Raw genomic sequence first — 17,898 nt, forward strand, 5'->3', positions numbered from 1 at the left:
GACTCGCTTCAATGAAAACTGAGGTATTTTTAACCTGATCTTGTGGCATTTTTTTTTTTTCAAACACAAAATGGAAATGAACACAAGAACTAAAATGGCAAATACAAGAAATATAATAATCAATTTTTTCTGATAATGAAATATGAAGAAAATTGACCTAAAATTGCAATTATGAGTATTTATTTATTACAATTTATGTGCGGATGAATACAGAGGATAAGTAGTAGATTTACACGTATTTTACCAAGTTTCAGTACAAAATTGAAAATATGGTAAAATCAGAGAGTAGTATGCACATCGCTTGTTTTTAGACATTTAGGATATTTTACCAGGTTTGAAGTTGTTTTAACTTCTCTAAGCTTTTCTCAAAGTCACTATAATTGAGATTTTTTCATCTCATTAAGTAAAAAGATCTTGAATTTATTGGTAAAATGACACAGAAGTATTTTATTCCATATACTCTTAATAACATAAAAACTTAATTTAAGACCCAAAAAACTCAAATGTCACTGTAATGTTTGGTTCAGTCTTAAGGATGTCTTCAGCAAATGTCGATAAGTTAGACTGGAATTCCTCGTCATTATTATGGAATCAAAATAGACTAAGAGGTACTTTCAGATTTGATGATGATTTATTAGTTTATTACTATTGTACTAAGATAGTTTTCTCAGTTCTATCACCTTTTTACATTAGTTTTTTTTCTTCCAGTTTTAAGCAAATAGTTTGTATTTTTTCATTTGTATGTATCTATTTGTAGTTTTTTATTAACGTGTATATTATATAAATATAAATGAAGAAGAAAAAGAAGAATAATATTCAAATTTTTGTTATATATATATATATATTAATATATAAAAAAATAATATTATTATATAATATTAGCACATTTTTTAAATAAATAACTACATATATATATATATATATATATAGTAGAGATAATAAAATATATGCAATATATATTTTTTAATACATATCTATATTATTAGTTTATATATTAATATAATAATAATGTAACAAAGAGAATATTATCATATATTATTAGCACTACTTTTAATATATAAGATAATAATTCTATGATTCTATGTACAGTTCCTTTAGATTATCCACCCACTTCGACACATGGGCGGGCAAGGCGGAGTCGAACCCGCTCACTTCTGATCAGGAGTCAACCGCCCTACCACTGCACCACGGCCGCCCGTGGTGCAGGATTCTGAATTATAACCAGAATCCAAAACCATTTCCACTAATAAAGTTCCCCTCATGTCTGTTTGTTGTATCTGTATTTCCTGTGTTGCTGCAGGAGATATGCAGAAATCACCCAGAGAAACAGCAGCATATCTCACATGTGTGAAAGCTTAACTGTAAACCCTGAGATAAGGGAGGATCAATATTTCCATTTACCCGTGTTTGTGTGCAGATCTCTCATTGGGACAGGATTCTGCCAGTGACCCGATGTCCTCTGTGGGTGGGAACTCTGCTGGTGGAGCTGGAAAGACAAACAGCAGATAAATGGACTTCTAGACCGCTGGATTACCGCTAATAGCATTGTATATGATAGACTTTAGTATCACACACAAAGGAATTCAGTTAATTAGTTCTTTAAAGTCTTAGCAGCAAGTGTTTTAGTCACACATGAGAAGAGTTTGTGGTGAGGAACTGACCTCGTGCATGTAGATGGCATGGAGACTCATCTCTGCAGACGCAAACTCTGAGTGCAGAGCGTTGCTCCGCATGTGAGACTCACTGTTGGACAAACTGCAACACAATTACAAAGCTGATAAAAGCTGCAAAAATGAAAGCTCAGTATGCACCGTGCTATCCCGAGATACCTGTCGACGGCGGTGCGGTCGCTGTGGTACATGGTGGCCTCGGGGTGCAGAGAGGAGGGCAGGAGGCCGTGGGGGCGCCCCCGACTGCCGTGTGCAAACTGGGAGGTGGATAAGGAGGCCAGGACGCTGGCTGCTGCAGATGCAGCGGTGCTCGGGCGGATGAAACGGTGGTCCCGCCCTTGTAGCCCAGACGCCGTTAGGATGGGGTGAGCCAGGACACTGGCTAGAAGGTTATCGGGCTGGAAAGAATGACACACTTTAGAGAGACGGTGAATCTGATTTTTAACCAAAATGTTACCAGATTAGAGGATTTAACTTAATTTTGACTACAGTGTTTGCTCATTTATTGCCGAAATTATTTTCTAAAAATAACTCATAAAAGGTGAAACCTGCTAAGTACTTATATATATATTTTTCCCCAATAATTCTAGATGCTTTAGGGCTCTAAAACCCCTCACTACACACCTTTTCTCAGAAAATAAGGAACATTTTCACACTAGATCTGCTTTTGTCGCTGCTGAGATGCTTTTGTTTATACGCTTTGGAAGAAATAAAAAAATACAGTTTTTGATCAGTTTTTAGCTCAAAACTGATTATTTACATTGAATTAGTTTGAATAAAAGGTGCTACAATTCTGAAATCTTGTGGAATTTGCACTTCCGGTAAATGATGTCTGGGTGCCATCTTGTCTGCAGCCAGGACCCCCTTGATTTTTAGAGAAACAATCTACCTCACGGTTTACAAATGTTATTTTTACACAACTATATTCTACTGATACGTATCACAGCTGAAGCCAGCATGGGTGTTGAGTTTCTCACCCCGGTTCCAGACTCGTTGGACTGCAGTGAGGTGCAGAGAGGAGCCTCAGAGAGCAGCAGCTGTGTGGAGGGACCCCCCTGCGCGTCGTGCTGCACCTTCTCCTTCAGGTGGCTGATGAACACGGAGCTCTCCTGAGGCGGCTGCCAGCGTGGGTTCTTTATGGTGAAATGCATGAGGGACAACTCCGTCTTGCCGTTCTCGGCCTGCTGGTACATGGAGGCCTCTGTCTGACCCTCCGACATCCACTGCAAACGCAGACCACCAACATGTGACAAATTAGAAACAAGTCTCGTTAGATGGTCGCACTAACGATGTTTCGGGGAGATGTTGAACAGATCGTCTCTAATCCTGTTTTGTAAATCGAATGAAGTCTTACCGTCGGGTTTCCGTGGCGTCGGATGTCCATCTGTGCGAAGGAACAGATGTCGCCGACTCCGACCACTTCCACGGTGAAGTTCCTGAAGAAGTCAATGATCTCCAGAGACTTGTTTCTCAGAAGGAAAATGAGGATAAAGGGAGTAACGATGGGGCTCAGCAGCTCCTCCAGGATAAACACCTGAAGAAAACATCAGTTTCATTCTCAACAATACAAAAATGATGGACAGAAGAGGGTGTGGCCTTCTATCCACTAAAAATAATTCATTAAATTCAAAATTTATTCAATTATCTAAACTGATGAAAATCATGTTTTTGGTGTTTTTAACATGTTCTTGTGGCATTTTTCTAATTATGGAGGATAAATATTGAGTAAATGAAGCTCAAAATTGCATTTCTGAGTCTTTCTTTGTTCAAATTGTTGTGAATCAGAAACAAATAAAATAATGGCGTTTAAAATCAGGATCTACTTTAAGAGATAGAAAAAAACAGATAAAAAATGTGAAAATAAAATTTGAAAAAAAAAAAATAATAATAATTTTAAAACTTGAAAGAAATATTGAATATTTCAAAGTAAATTGTCAATTTAAAACAAACTATAAAGTTAAATCTAATGGTTACAAGAAGTAAAAATGTTAATAACTGCAGTTTTTTATTTTGAACTTTTGTTTTTATTTTTTTTTTTGTATCTTTGTTTCTTTTTGTTCAATCCTCAGTTTACAGTTTCACTGTAAACTTTTTGTTTTTTGTTGCTGAGCCTAATTTTACATGGGGGCGGGGCTTTGAGTTTATTGGCTGGGGGGGGCTCTAAGCTCATTGGCTACTGGGAAGTTTTTTACTATGTTTACTTTTTTTTCTTTTTTCAAATGTTTAAAATTCCTTTAAGTTTGAATTAAATTAAAATAATTAAAATGTCTTTTTTAATTTTTCAATCATTTGTTTGCTTTTACTATGTGTACATTCAAGTTTAAACCGTTTCCAAATATTCCAATTTCTTTTTTAACTTTACAATCTGGTTTCACATTCACCTTGAGCTAATCGTGGTTTAACCAAAAAAAAAAGAAATTAATTGTGATGTAGACAATTAACTGGGCGGGCCTTAAGATTTCTGCTTCGCAATGGGGAATGGAAGGGGGGGCGGGGTTGCTTTGCGTTAACTGTCCTGCCCACAACTCAGAAGTGAAATTCTAACTACAGTCACTCTGCAGAAACTATGGCTATGTCTGAATTCCCTCCCTAATACCTGTCTACTACAAAACTATCTAATGTAGGTCTATGTAGCGCCCTGGATTTTAAAAGCAATTCGAACATCATTCTCACTACTTTTTTAAACAGCAAATATAATGTCAGTAATTTCATAAAGTGAAAATCTAATCAATGTAATCATTTTACGCTGATTATTTATGACTCCACTTTGCTCTGATGATGAAAACTACATTTAAACACTTTTTTTTTTTAATTGCTCAAAAGCGTTGTGGTCTATATTTGTGAATGTAGAGAGCATCGATGTACACTGGGACTTCTGGGAAATTTCTAGGGCGCTCGATTTTGGAATAGATTCAGACAGCACTACAAAATGGCTAATGGAATATATAGTGAGTAGACAAGGAATTAGGACATAACCTTTATCCTAGAAAATGACATAATCATCATTAAAAGATCCCTAGAAACACTTTTACAATAGATCAAAAGAGGATTGCAGTTGGTCTTTAAAGTTCTGTTGACAAAGATGTGCCGTTCTCCTCACCGCTTTGTACTGAAACAGCTGTGCCACCTCGTCGCGGGTCTCGCTTTTGTGAGCGTTGCCTCTCCAGTGGTCGGGCATGTAGTGAATGTGAGCCAGCACGCACTGCAGCAGCTGCTCCGGACACCAAACCAAATGCTCGTCTGGGATGAAAGACCTAGTAACAAAAGCAGAGAATATCTAGTCTCGAAATGTCTCGGAACTAAGGCTGCCACAATTAGACGACTAATCGGCGAATAATCGACTTTTAAAATAGTCAACGACTAATTTAACAGTCGATCCTTCATATTATGTGAAGTCAGAGTGTAGTAAAGTTAAAAGTTATAATGGCATTATGCTAGACTTTTGGAAAATGTTGGCATTTATTAAGGTTTTTAAGGCTAATGTGAAGTTCAGCTAATATTTCAGATACATGTTAGCTATTTTAGCTAATTTAGTTTTTTTAAAATTATTTTTAGGCTGTTTAGAAGTTAAGCTAATATTTCAACTACATGCTAGCTATTTTGCCTATTTTAGGCTTTTTCAGTTTTTTTAGGGTAATTTGGAGTTTAGCTAATATTTCAGCTGCATGCTAGCTAATCTGGCTAATTTAGGCTTTTTTCATTTTTTAAGGATATTTTGGAGTTTAGCGGATGGATGGCTCAGTGGGCTGGGTGTATGGCTGTCACGCAGGCAACCTGGGTTCAATCCCCAGGGCGTGCATTGAGCTCAATCCACATTGGGTCCTTGGGCTAGACCCTTGACGCTGCTGCCAAAATGGGTATCCCTGTGCCCTTCAGATACAGGGTTGCATCAGGAAGGGCATTCGCCGTAAAAACTCTCTGCCAAATCACTGATTTGAAGCATTGGTTGCTGTTTCGCTGTGCTGACCCCAAATGGGATAAGCCGATAGGTTGTTTTGGAGTTTAGCAAATATTTCAGCTGCATGCTAGCTGTTTTGGCTAACTTGGGCGGTTTTTCAGTCTTTTTTTTTTAGGCTAACGTGACATTTAAGTAATATATTTTAGCTGGCTTTCAACTTCAGCCTTTTCAGCTATCAATTTGAGAATTTTACACTATCAGCACTAGCATCTTCAGCGGCCAAATTCAGCTTACAGCATTCACATTAGCATTATCGCAGGTAATGCTATAAATCTAGTTTTTAGTTGGTTTAAAGATATTGATGGTTAAGATTTGTGCTTTACACCCATTTTGTGCATGACTCAATTAGTCGACTAATCGGAAAAAATAATCAGTGATTAGTCAACTTTTAAAATAATAGTTTTTGGCAGCACTACTCGGAATACATCAAACAAGAGAATAACGATTGTGTTTTTTGCATATGTAATGCAAAAATTCATTCTTCTTAATTCTTTAACACCTGAAGCGTCAACGGTGATGAGCCGCTTTTCTCCTTCACAATGTACTGGAATTATCGTGTTAATGGTTGAAAAGTTGCAGTAACTCAAAGATCATAAACCCTGGAGCTCAGATATTGATCTCAGCTCACCTGGTGATGGTGATGACCACCCCCAGCACAGTGATAGCGGTCAGGATGTGCTGCACCGTGAGAACGTCTTCGTCGTAAACGGTCAGTGCGATGAGAACTGCTAATACCGATCCTGAGAAGAAGGCGACGTTCTTAGCGATCACAGTCAGTAGCGGCGACGTGAACGAGTTCATGTACTTGGAAGTGGGTTTGTAGCCACGCCCCAACCGTCCGTGGAGCTCGTGGTTCAGCTCGTTGAAGTGCCGCAGGTACAGGCGGCCGTACAGGGACCAGCGGCGTGCGCCCAGGCTTCCCGGTTCTCTGCGGATCACTTCGGTGTAGCTGAAAAAAGCGTAGAGCACCTGCCACACCAGGATGAACGGACACAGCAACAGATTAGCCACGCCCATCAGCAGGATGACTCTACTGAGCTGCTGGGCCAGCTCCAGACGGTTCCCACTGCGCTTGTACTTGGGGTGCAAGTTCCACTTGTTTTGAAAGAGGGAGCCCGGCCCCCAGAACAGAATGAGCTCAAAGTTGTACTTGAGGCCCTGGGTTAAGAAGACCACGTTACCCAGCAGGGGGAGCTGTAAATGCACCGGCAGCACGGATTTGTTTATCATAGCCACCATGTAGTTCTTAAAGCGCAGAATACGGTGATAAATATCCAGTTCTGTCAGCTCTTTCTTATGAATACACATCTGCTGTTCTTTCTGCAGGCTGATGATACGGCCCTGAACCTCCTGCCATGTGAAGTTGCATAGTTCGTCCTGGAAGGCAGACACAGAAAACACGATGGAACTTCTTATTTGAAAACTTGAATGACACCATAAATTCAAAAACAATCATATTTACCATCCTGATCTTTAGAGCTTTGATGTAGAACTGCCGGATTTCCCAGTAGCTTAAAAAGTTGCAAAAGACTTTAACGAGGCGATAGATCCAGAAGATTGCTGCCATGATGAGGAGGAATATGATCCAACTGTTGTCTTGTATCCTGAATAAAACAAATGTGAACACGTTGCTTTATTAAATATATATAAATGTTTTAATTTTCCAGTTTATTTATGACTATTTATTCTACATTTAATATCTTTAGACCGCATGTGTCAAAGTCAAGGCCCTCCAGATCATTTTATTTTATTGTTATTAATGGCTCAATGTTATCCTGAGCTCATTTCTAACGTGTATAATTTTGACTAAATATATTTTTATAGAGAGTAAAATATTGAAAGTTAAATTGATTTATTCTGGAATAATATTTGCGGTTGACTCCTGATTGGAAGATTGCGGGTTCGATTCCTGCCTGGCCCGCCCATGTGTCGAAGTGTTCTTGGGCAATTAAGAGCAGAACCAATCTGTTCAAAAACAGTTTTTATCCAAGAGCAAATGTTTCTTTAAATTCAACTTAACCTCTCACTAGCTTGTTTACATTAAAAGTGGGGTCATCTGGACAAAATAAATAAATAAATACATGCACTAACTTAGATTATTTGCGTTTAGTTTATTTTCTGACCCTGAAGGAAGTTTAATTTTGGAAAACTTCCGGATTCTGTTCACAATACCTGTCTTTAAGCGGCTACCTGGATCGCTAAGCTAGTAGCCAAAAGCGAACAAAAAAACAAACAATAAAACATGTCTGTAAAGTTTCTACGGGGTAAAAAGAGTATAGAGAAAAAAGACTTATTCCCATTTTGTGAGTGCATAATTCATGATTTGTAACTCATATAGTATATTGTGTGCATAATCAAAAAATAAAAAAAATACAAACTAAAAATTACAATAGCTTGAAACTAATTACACACACATTTTTTAAAAATAAGCACGAATTACTTGCTACGCACACAAAATCACAGTTACGCACAAATCTGATGAGACTCTTTTCAAGTCTCCAAGATTTGTGTCTAAATGATGCGTTTATATGCTGCTAGAATCAGAGTTTTCTTTTCAGCTGCTTTAAACTTAGATTGTGAATAATATTTGGTAAAACTTGAAACTTTCTAGCTGCATTTAAACGCGTCACTTAAGGATAAATCTTTTCTAAATAGTCTCATATCAGATATGTGAGTAAATGAGGTTTTGCGTGCGTAAAAAGCAATCTGTGCATATATCCGGTTGTTATCTTCCACTTTGACATTACAGAGTAAATCTTCATCATTAAGTTCTGCAAACATTTTACAGAGAATGAAGACTCAATCAAATAAAGTTGTGGATTTGTGGAAAATTGTAAAAATTGATATTTTTTATACAACAAGGCTGGATTGGATTCAGAAAGTTTAGCACAGAAAATGTCCCTTAGTGTTGAAATAAATACTCAATAAAACAGGATTTCTGTAAAGACAAAATATGATCAGTTGTTTTGTCCTGAGAGAAAACTGGAGCTTGAAGTGAGGGTTAAACTGGAATTCTATGGAAAAAAATATTTTATGGATTTTTTTTTCAAATCAGAAACAGCTTCTAAAAACAAACAACTTTGCTTCATTGAATCTTTATCTGTAAAAAAATAAAAATCTCTATTGAATTCTATTTTTAAACTTTTTTGGCCTGAAAATATATAAATATTTATACAGATATTTTTTGTCTTCTTTTGTTTTATTTAATTGTTTGAAATAAACCAATTCCTATTTTACAAAAAAAAAAACTTACTTCGCAGGACAATTTCAGCTAAAGCAAAATATAGGAATTGATTTATAAATAAGGTGTAAAGTTGCTATAAATGTGAGACCGGAGATAAATATATATTTCTAACTGTAGCACAAGCTGTTCTCTACTTGGAATCACAAGCTGTCGCACGTCATTAACTTTGATATAAACAACTTCTGAGTCACAGTCTTGGTGAATATCAAATTCACTGGAAGTCTGTGAGCCAAGCTGCAGAAAGTAGGCAGAGTCAAAGCTGAAGAGAAAAAAGTGACAACAGGGTTTTTCACCTGCAGGATAGACAGGAAGTGGAGCGGCCGTTTACAGCAAACTACGGAGGTGTCATCTGCTTCTAAGTTTGTCACCATCCTGTCCGGTAGCACCACACCAGAGCTATCGGTTACAGTGCCCTGTTCTCTAAAGGCAGCGTGACCAGAACATAGAAGCACTTCCTGTGCTGGGCTGAGAGCTTTTGACTCAAAGCTGCAGTTTGACTCAGAAATGAGCAAAACTTCAAGATAACATTTAAGACATTTTGTTAAGACTTCTTAAAAACTAATTGAAAACACACAAAAAAAACACCATTAAAATGAGGTCAATATATTAAATGTAGGTGTTGTTTTTGGAAAATATCCATGAATTAAAAACATTTTTGTCACTTTTTTTAACTGTTTATTTTATTCTACTTTTCACAAGAGTTGTTATATAATATCTTAATAAAGAGAATTAGAGAAAAATCCAAATGTGCTTCAGATAAATTAGCTATAATTCCGTACTTGTGAAAAGATTAATTAATTAGTCACCATGACAAAGATACAAAACAACCTGATTAGTCTGCAGCACAAAGCAAAGAATCCATACCTTTCAGTGCACTGCTGGCTGGGTAGAATGGCATCTGGCAGAGTGACTTTGTTCCGATCCAAAGGGCCGTGGCCCGGCCCGGTGTGGTTGACCGCTCGGTTGGCAAAAAGGACGTCGTATTCCACACAGTTGACCAGGAAAGTGGTGAATGTCACAACAAACAGAAACTGACTGCAAGGAGGAGATTGTTAACATAATTAAAGAAAAGTTGCATTACCTGCAATAATGCTAATGTGAATGCTTTTTTGCTGAAAGTAATTACTAAAGATGCTGAAGTTTTTTTGCTAAAATACAAAAGCTATTTGCACAATGTTAAATTTGCTAAAAGACTGGAAATGTTGTTAAAGAACAACGAAAGAGCACTGAAGTTGACCTACATTTCTGAAAAATTTGTAGTAAAATCACTTAAAAATACCTAATACATGCCAATTTTGCAAAAATATTTAGTATGTTACTTAAATACGAGCTGAACTCCAAATTAGCCCTAAAAAAGCTCAGTAAATGCCAAATTAGACCCCAAAAAGCTAGCTTGTTTCTTAAACACTAGCTAACCTCCAAAATAGTCTAAATTTCCAAAGTAAACTCAATTAGTTGAAAATGCTAGCCTGTTGCTAAAATAAAAGCTAAACTCCAAAATCAAATGAAAAATCTCAGTAGATAACAAACCAGCAAAAACGTTAGCATGTTGCTGAAATAGAAGCCATCTCCAAAATAAAATAAAAAATCTCAGTAGATCACAAACCAGCCAAAAACGCTAGCATGTTGCTAAAATTTAAGCTAAACTCTAAAATAACATGAAAAACCTCAGTAGATGCCAAATTAGCCACAAAAGCTAGCACATTGCTTAGGCTAAATGCTAGCAAAACTTAAAAATAGCATAAAATTCCTCATTAAACTAAATCAGTCAAACTTGTTAGCCTGTAGCTAAAATAGAAAACTCTAAAATAGCCTAAAAAAGCCCAATAGATAATACATTAACCAAAAACGTTAGCTTGTTGCTAAATAGAAGCTAAACTCTAAATTAGCCTTTAAAAAACCCAGTTGATAACACATTAGCCAAAACGTTAGCTTGTTGCTAAAATAGAAGCTAAACTCTAAATTAGCCTTAAAATAAAAACCCCAGTAGATAACAAATTAGCCATAAACGCTAGCATGTTGCTAAAATAGAAGCTGAACTCTAAATTAGCCTTAAAAAAACCCCAGTAGATAACAAATTAGCCAAAAAAGCTAGCACATTGCTTAGGCTAAATGCTAGCTAAACTTCAAAATAGCATAAAATTCCTCATTAAACTAAATCAGTCAAACTTGTTAGCCTGTAGCTAAAATAGAAAACTCTAACATAGCCTAAAAAACCCCAATAGATAATAAACTAACCAAAAACGTTAGCTTGTTGCTAAATAGAAGCTAAACTCTAAATTAGCCTTTAAAAAAACCCAGTTGATAACACATTAGCCAAAACGTTAGCTTGTTGCTAAAATAGAAGCTAAACTCTAAATTAGCCTTAAAAAAACCCCCAGTAGATAACAAATTAGCCAAAAACGCTAGCATGTTGCTAAAATAGAAGCTAAACTCTAAATTAGCCTTAAAAAAACCCCAGTAGATAACAAATTAGCCAAAAAAGCTAGCACATTGCTTAGGCGAAATGCTAGCTAAACTTCAAAATAGCATAAAATTCCTCATGAAACTAAATCAGTCAAACTTGTTAGCCTGTAGCTAAAATAGAAAACTCTAAAATAGCCTAAAAAACCCCAATAGATAATACGTTAACCAAAAACGTTAGCTTGTTGCTAAATAGAAGTTAAACTCTAAATTAGCCTTTAAAAAACCCCAGTTGATAACACATTAGCTTGTTGCTAAAATAGAAGCTAAACTCTAAATTAGCCTTAAAATAAAAACCCCAGTAGATAACAAATTAGCCAAAAACGCTAGCATGTTGCTAAAATAGAAGCTAAACTCTAAATTAGCCTTAAAAAAACCCAGTTCATACCCAATTAGCCAAAAACGTTAGCATGTTGCTAAAATAATTGGTACACTCGAATTATTTTGAAAATTGCTATAAAAGATGAAAACAGCCCATGAATATATTTAAAGGCTTGATGCTAATCTACTTATAATTTTGACAATTGAAGACTTTCTCATTCATTTCCTATTGAGCATATTTTGCTCAATATTTCAAAAACTATCAAGTTTATGAATACCTAAAATACAAGCAGTAATTTCAAGAACAAACTGAACGTTTTGATACCAAGATTGTTTAAATTGCTAAAAGTGTGATTGAGTTTTTATGTGCTGAAAACCGTACAGAAAGGAGCAGGAGAATCACTAAAAAATCATAAATTAAGATTTATGATGACTGACAGCGGAAGGGCGTCACAAAGCCACTGCACCTTCTAAAAATTGTCTGCAAACAGCAAAAGTTTCAGCATAGCAGCTGCTGTCAGAAGCCCCAACTGGTTTTCTAGTTTTATATCGACAGGCGTATTAAATACTTTCACAGTGAAATGTCATCTGACTTGTTTTTGGCTGACATTGTCACTTAGTCGAGTCATCTGCAGCGTCCAGGTCAAACCCAGCCAAAGAAAGAATGACTCCTTGTTAAAACCAAGAGCTGCAGGCGCTGGCTTAACGGCTAATTGGACAGGCGGGACAGAACTCAAAGAGACGCGCTCAAGTTCTGGATCGCATGCATGAACTACAAAAGAGGAGAGTTCAAGGATGCCTGTTTTAACACGTTTGTATAAGGAGATATTTGCAGAATTTACCAATAAACTAAAAAAACATTAGTTTTTTTATTTCAGAAAGTGGGGTTATCAGTGAATTATCATTAATTAATAAAATTTAAAACCCTCCTTTAATAAAACTATAAGGACTTACATTATGAATTCAGATTTTCTGGCTCTGATGATAAAACGAAGCTCAAGTTAAAAGATTAAAATACTCGAAATAGAATAAAACCAGAGATGATAGTGAGCAAATGACTCAAAGAAACAGTAATAAAGCTGACCAATGAGGGGAAACGAGTAAAACTATAGAAAAGAGGTGCGTTTTTTTTAAATGGGAAATAACCAAATTGTTTTCTGTACTAATGATGACAGTTTTCTCTGCAGCGCTGCTGAAATAAGTGGATATTTTATTGTTGGGGCCTAAAGTCTTTCAGCATAAATACATAAAAAACATGTTTGTATCTAATGATGCAACCTGAAGGTTTCCAAATAAACAAATACTTACACAAGTTCAAAAAACTCAGATAACATCATACAAGCGAATCCATTCTTCTGATGAAAATGATAAATGTGGACAAGAAGGTTAAGGAGAAATAAACATTAAAAACACAAGTATGAAAACACTTCAGTTAAATACAGTTTCGGCTTGAAGTAGAGCAAATCTTTACCGTTTTTTATGTTGAATGAAAATGTACAATAATTTACAAAAGCATTACTGTTAAAGTCACAGTCTGATCATCTTTTAATCTATTTTTAAAGTGTTCCCAGTGGTCTTTTAATTATGGTTATACCATTTAAAAAAAAAAACATATCGTTTTCTGGGACTTAGTTTTTGCAGTAGTTCACTAGAAATTCACCTTGCATCTATTTACACCTTCTTCTGTTAGCTCACAGCCCCTCACACCCCCAACCTAACATTACCTGTGCTAGAAAAATTGCGAGCTACATCAGAACTTTTCCAGTTTTGAGACAGATACCAGCTTCTACAGAAAAATAAAATAAAACAAAGATGTACAGTTATTTGTCTGCAAGTGGATGGATTAGACTGGAGCAGAGAGCTTGTCACCCGCCCAGCATACTTTCTATGTAACAAATGCAATCTTTATCCAACATATTTTCCTTATCTGCTCCTGAGTTGCAACAATATACATAAAGCAATTTTAAGCTTGATTTCCCTAATATATATATCAGGGAAAACACCACAAAAACATGTTAAAACATCCAAGTGGGTCTCTACAGCTTAAAGAAACAAACTAGAAATCATTCTGGGAGATGCCATATGCAGGGGGGGCTTTAAAACACATACATTTTATGTACATGTTCTGTGGTTGACCTTTATACTTTCCTGTCAAAGCATCACACTCCTGGTAGGACTGGTTGCAAACACTTTTTCAGATTGGTACCCTGAGGCAAGTTATTTCGTAACAAGCTCCTGGTAAACATTGTGAAATGTCATATTTTTAACCACTGACTTGTACTAGTTTATAGCAACAAGTAACACTTTGAAAGGATATCCTTGTGAAGAAGTTATCCAAGTTCTTGATATGGTGCCATGAGTCTGTCATAAAAGAAAACACAGAAACATCTTTAGAAATTCTCTCTAAAAATCGTGTTTTTGATCGGTTACAGCCGGAGGTTGAATCTATTTTTGCACTTAAGCTGTAATGTTAGAGGTTTGTTTACCTTTTAGACTTTCGGGGACGTGGACTAGTAAATCTTCCTCTCCAGCTGGAGAATCTTCCTCGAAGTCTTCGATTCTCTGATACTCTTGGTAGGTTTCAAAATTGGCCATGGTGCTTCACATTCTCCAGTCGAGCTACTTGAACTAAAACCCTTTACAAAGTGAATTCAGGTTCGCGACCTCAGCTCCATTCTGTAGCTGCTTAGCAGGTAAAGCTGTTCAAAGGACAGCTAGCATGCTAACTCAGCTGTCGCCAAAACACCGCTTGTGTAACCCCACACAGCAATGACATGGATAACACCGAGTCGCTCTGACAAACAAACAAAAAGCCTACAAACGAGTGTAATTTATTCACTGACTTTGAGTTAGACGTTAAAAAATAAAGAACAAAAGAGGTAGCCAGGTAGCATGTGAATGATTCAGCCCCTAGTGTGGTCCTAGTGACACGGTTTGTTTTGTTCCCGAGTCCATCTGCTTATCCCGCTCTACGTTCCCGGTCGCTTTAACTCCGCTCCTCGTTGCTGCTCATTTGTCATCGAAATATCTAAAGGATAAAACTAAACGAGCCACGATGTCTTTGAATTTGTTCGCTGACATCTAAAACACACACCGAGTGCCCGCTGTTTTTGTCTTTCTCAAATAAATGTCAACAAAAACACTATTGACGTCACTTCCGTTGAGCATACGCCACTTCCGTTACAGTTTTTAATCATTCGTTTAAATTTTTTGTAATTTGACTTGTTAAAAAATAAAACTTAAAAAACAAACATTAGCACATACCCCAAATAAAATAAATATATAAAAATTATTGAGTTTTCTAATTCCACAAACACAAATTCCAAGTTCCAATATGGCTGCCTACAGGGTCTCGCCGGATTACTGTTAAGCCTAACAACTATTCCAAACTAATGAGTCGTCTTTGACCAAATACGCTTCAAACATGTTTCAACTTATTTGCTGTAGACATGGGATATATTCGCCTTTGCGGGCACAGTTCTTTTCTTCGCCGTGTAGTAAAACAGGAGTCCACTGGAAGCTGTCACGGTAGGTGCGTGATCCGCTCTGGTTCATGACAGCAGATCTGGATCTGTTCTGTAAGCTGCACATTTACAAGAGAACTGCAGTTAATTACTTTGTTATTGCTCGACCTTAAAAAAGGGAAGTAAATAAGAGTAGGAACCATCCGACAATCCAATGATCTACGAAGACATTCATACTGAAGTGACCTTGTATTGTCTTTATTTAAAAGTAGGAGGAAGTAGAGCTAAGAACAAATGGAAAAAACAAACATTTTCCTTATCTAAGGTGTTTTTTCCCCACTTTTTAATGAGTCAAGTTTTCCAAGAAAGTATTTATCATTTAAACATAAAATGACACGGTTGAAGCTCTTTGGTAACTCACAGTTCATGGCAATAAGCGACCTTTGGCTAATGCCTCATCTGATATAGAACTTTTTTTTGGTTTGTTTTTTTAAATTACAGTCTCTAGGTCAGGGGTCAGCAACCTGAGGCTCCAGAGCCACATGCGCCTCCTTCATCCCTTCATTGTGGCTCTTGGGCTATGAAGGAAAAATGCTAATGATTTCATAAATTAAGTTGTATTTTTTTGTAATTTTTAAAAATACATTCTGTTTATATTTAGAATTTTAACATGTCAGATAACTGAGAAAAATAATGGTAGTTTATTACTAGAATAAGCTTAATCCACATATAAATTCATTCAAAAATTGGATTTCACACTCAGGTTGTCATGTTTATATTCAATATTTAAAAAAAAGATCATGATGCACACAAAATCACAATTATGGTAATGTTGTGTTTGATTTTATTTTATTTTTTTATTCAAACAAAATTTTTGACACAGGGCGGTATTTTATTTTGAAAGGAACTCACATGGTTTGCTGTCAAAATTAAAAGTTGTGATGAATCTGGATCGGTTTTATGCTTTAGTAAAATGTACAGAAGAATACAACTGAAACACAAATTTTAAACTTTAGGGCTTGAAAAGGCGTCCATACCAGTTTGGTACCAAGGAGTTCTGTGCCTGATGTAGGTTTAGAATTATTTAACTCCTCAAAGACGTTTTAGAAAACCATTTCTTAAAATATCCCTACACCAACAAACATCTCACTTGTGCTGCTACACCATATATTGTTAATAAAATCAATTATAAGTCTTTAAACAAATAAATGTTAACAAAACTCATTCTGTCAGTTCAGAAATGACACAAACTTGACAGAGTTTTGCCTCCTTTCAAGTTTGGTAATAAGTTATAATATATAAATAAATGAAAGTTTTTCTGCTTTCCTGTTTACATTCATCTATTGTATAATAATTAAGTCATTTCTTCTCAGTTTTATGTTAGACATTTTGTTTTTCTGGTTCCATTTTGATGCTTCAACCACTGAATTTCCTCACTTAGATTCATAAAAATCTCACTATTTTAGTTTTATTTTACATTTTTTTCCAGATGACTTCTTTTAGTTTTATAGTTTCTGTTTTATTCCTAAAATTTCTAACTGATGCTCTTTATTTTGTCCAGGTGGTTTTCCTCAGGGACTCATGCACGGAGCTCCTCGCAGCAGCTGGAGAGCGCCGTCAGTCGCTTCTGGCGTCTCACTCAGAGGACCGTACGGCGGTCTCCGAAGGGCATCAAACCCCAGGGTTTGAAATTCATCCTCGGACCAGCGTTTCTAACCGTCTCAACACGCTTGTTTTGCCACGTAGCTCACTGTCAAGAAGACGTAAACAACAACACTCCACTAGAAGTTGTAGCCAAAGACTCGGCGCCGGAGTTCAAATGGCACATCCTGTGGGAGTTCGTCAAACCTCAGCTGTTTGCTCTCATCTGTGCAGTCGTGGTCAGTTAAACTGTCACATCTTCTTCTGAGTAAAACATTGGAAGTGTAATGACGATTTGTCTCGTTTCAGCTCGCTTTCGGGGCGGCCATCTTGAACATTCAAATCCCCCTGATGCTGGGAGATCTGGTGAATGTGGTCGCACGCTTCCTCAGGGACAACACAGGAACTTATGTGGGGGAAATGACAGCCCCTGCCCTGAAACTACTGGGACTGTATGGTATCCAAGTACGGAATCATTTTGATTTTTAGTAGTTTGAAGCTTTCTTAAAAACTTCTGTTATCTGAAAGGATTTGGAAAATGTGCTTTCAAAAATGAGGAAGTTTAAGGCAAAGAGTGTAAAAAATAATCATCTGAAATTCATATTTAAGAATAAAATGTGCATATTTGTGGATTGTTTAAAGTCCCTCATGAGCATTTTTCTCACTTTAAAAAAAAATTAGTGTTTTAATTATGACTATGGAGTTTTTAACCAAAATCCCACAACCTGAAAGTCTTAAAAATACTTTTTTCACAAGATAATTTTTCCACGGAGAAAAAATAGGGCTCTCGATAATAAATAGTTGGAAGTCTCTCCTCCTGCCGGAGCTGAAATCATTGGTGGAAGTCCTCGTCTGGAACCCCCTGTTTTAAGCTTTTGACCTTTTTTCCCGATTCTTCTCTCTGTTTTGCTGTTTTTCTCTGTGACACTCTCTGTCACAGAGAGAAAAAAAGACATTTCGTCGGCTCTGATCAGCTGATTTACAGTGAAAATGCAGCATTTTGCCATATCTTTTTCTCCAGAGGTAAACGGGTGAAGTTTTACCAAGATGAAAACTTGTAAATATTGACTTGAAAGAAATAAAATGATTAACATTCTCTGTCCGATTTGAAGCTCATCTTACACACTAGACTGCTAG

General features: G+C 36.4%; 2 protein-coding genes across 8 annotated transcripts in view; one reads left to right on the forward strand and one right to left on the reverse strand.

The window, feature by feature from the left end:
* atg9b (autophagy related 9B) overlaps positions 1-14,784 on the reverse strand; it is a 23,575-nt gene extending 8,791 nt beyond the window's left edge. For 4 of the 7 annotated variants that reach the window (XR_002919457.2, XR_002919458.2, XM_036216349.1 and 1 more), the window contains exons 1-12: positions 14,143-14,783; positions 13,974-14,017; positions 12,965-13,029; positions 9,737-9,907; positions 7,091-7,232; positions 6,257-7,005; positions 4,771-4,924; positions 3,025-3,204; positions 2,648-2,893; positions 1,830-2,068; positions 1,662-1,755; positions 1,402-1,486 (exon numbers count right to left, since the gene is read on the reverse strand). Coding sequence is in view for 5 of the 7 variants with exons in the window: in XM_036216349.1 (XP_036072242.1) it covers positions 1,402-1,486; positions 1,662-1,755; positions 1,830-2,068; positions 2,648-2,893; positions 3,025-3,204; positions 4,771-4,924; positions 6,257-7,005; positions 7,091-7,232; positions 9,737-9,907; positions 12,965-13,029; positions 13,974-14,017; positions 14,143-14,251 (2,278 nt within the window). In the remaining 2 variants the exon portion in view is untranslated. Of the gene's footprint in view, positions 1-1,401; positions 1,487-1,661; positions 1,756-1,829; positions 2,069-2,647; positions 2,894-3,024; positions 3,205-4,770; positions 4,925-6,256; positions 7,006-7,090; positions 7,233-9,736; positions 9,908-10,402; positions 10,450-12,964; positions 13,030-13,973; positions 14,018-14,142 lie in introns of those variants that run through there. The other 3 variants (XM_024273898.2, XM_024273896.2, XM_024273899.2) reach the window with 3 other exon arrangements.
* A 193-nt stretch (positions 14,785-14,977) lies between these two features.
* Positions 14,978-17,898, forward strand: part of abcb8 (ATP-binding cassette, sub-family B (MDR/TAP), member 8) — a gene marked incomplete in the record, with an annotated part of 6,123 nt that continues 3,202 nt past the window's right edge. Inside the window, 3 exon segments of the mRNA XM_024273901.2 lie at positions 14,978-15,184; positions 16,682-17,000; positions 17,071-17,226. Of these exon segments, the coding sequence (XP_024129669.1) occupies positions 15,081-15,184; positions 16,682-17,000; positions 17,071-17,226 (579 nt within the window).

This window comes from Oryzias melastigma, linkage group LG17 (genome assembly GCF_002922805.2).
Source record: "Oryzias melastigma strain HK-1 linkage group LG17, ASM292280v2, whole genome shotgun sequence".
Taxonomy (NCBI): Eukaryota; Metazoa; Chordata; class Actinopteri; order Beloniformes; family Adrianichthyidae; genus Oryzias; species Oryzias melastigma.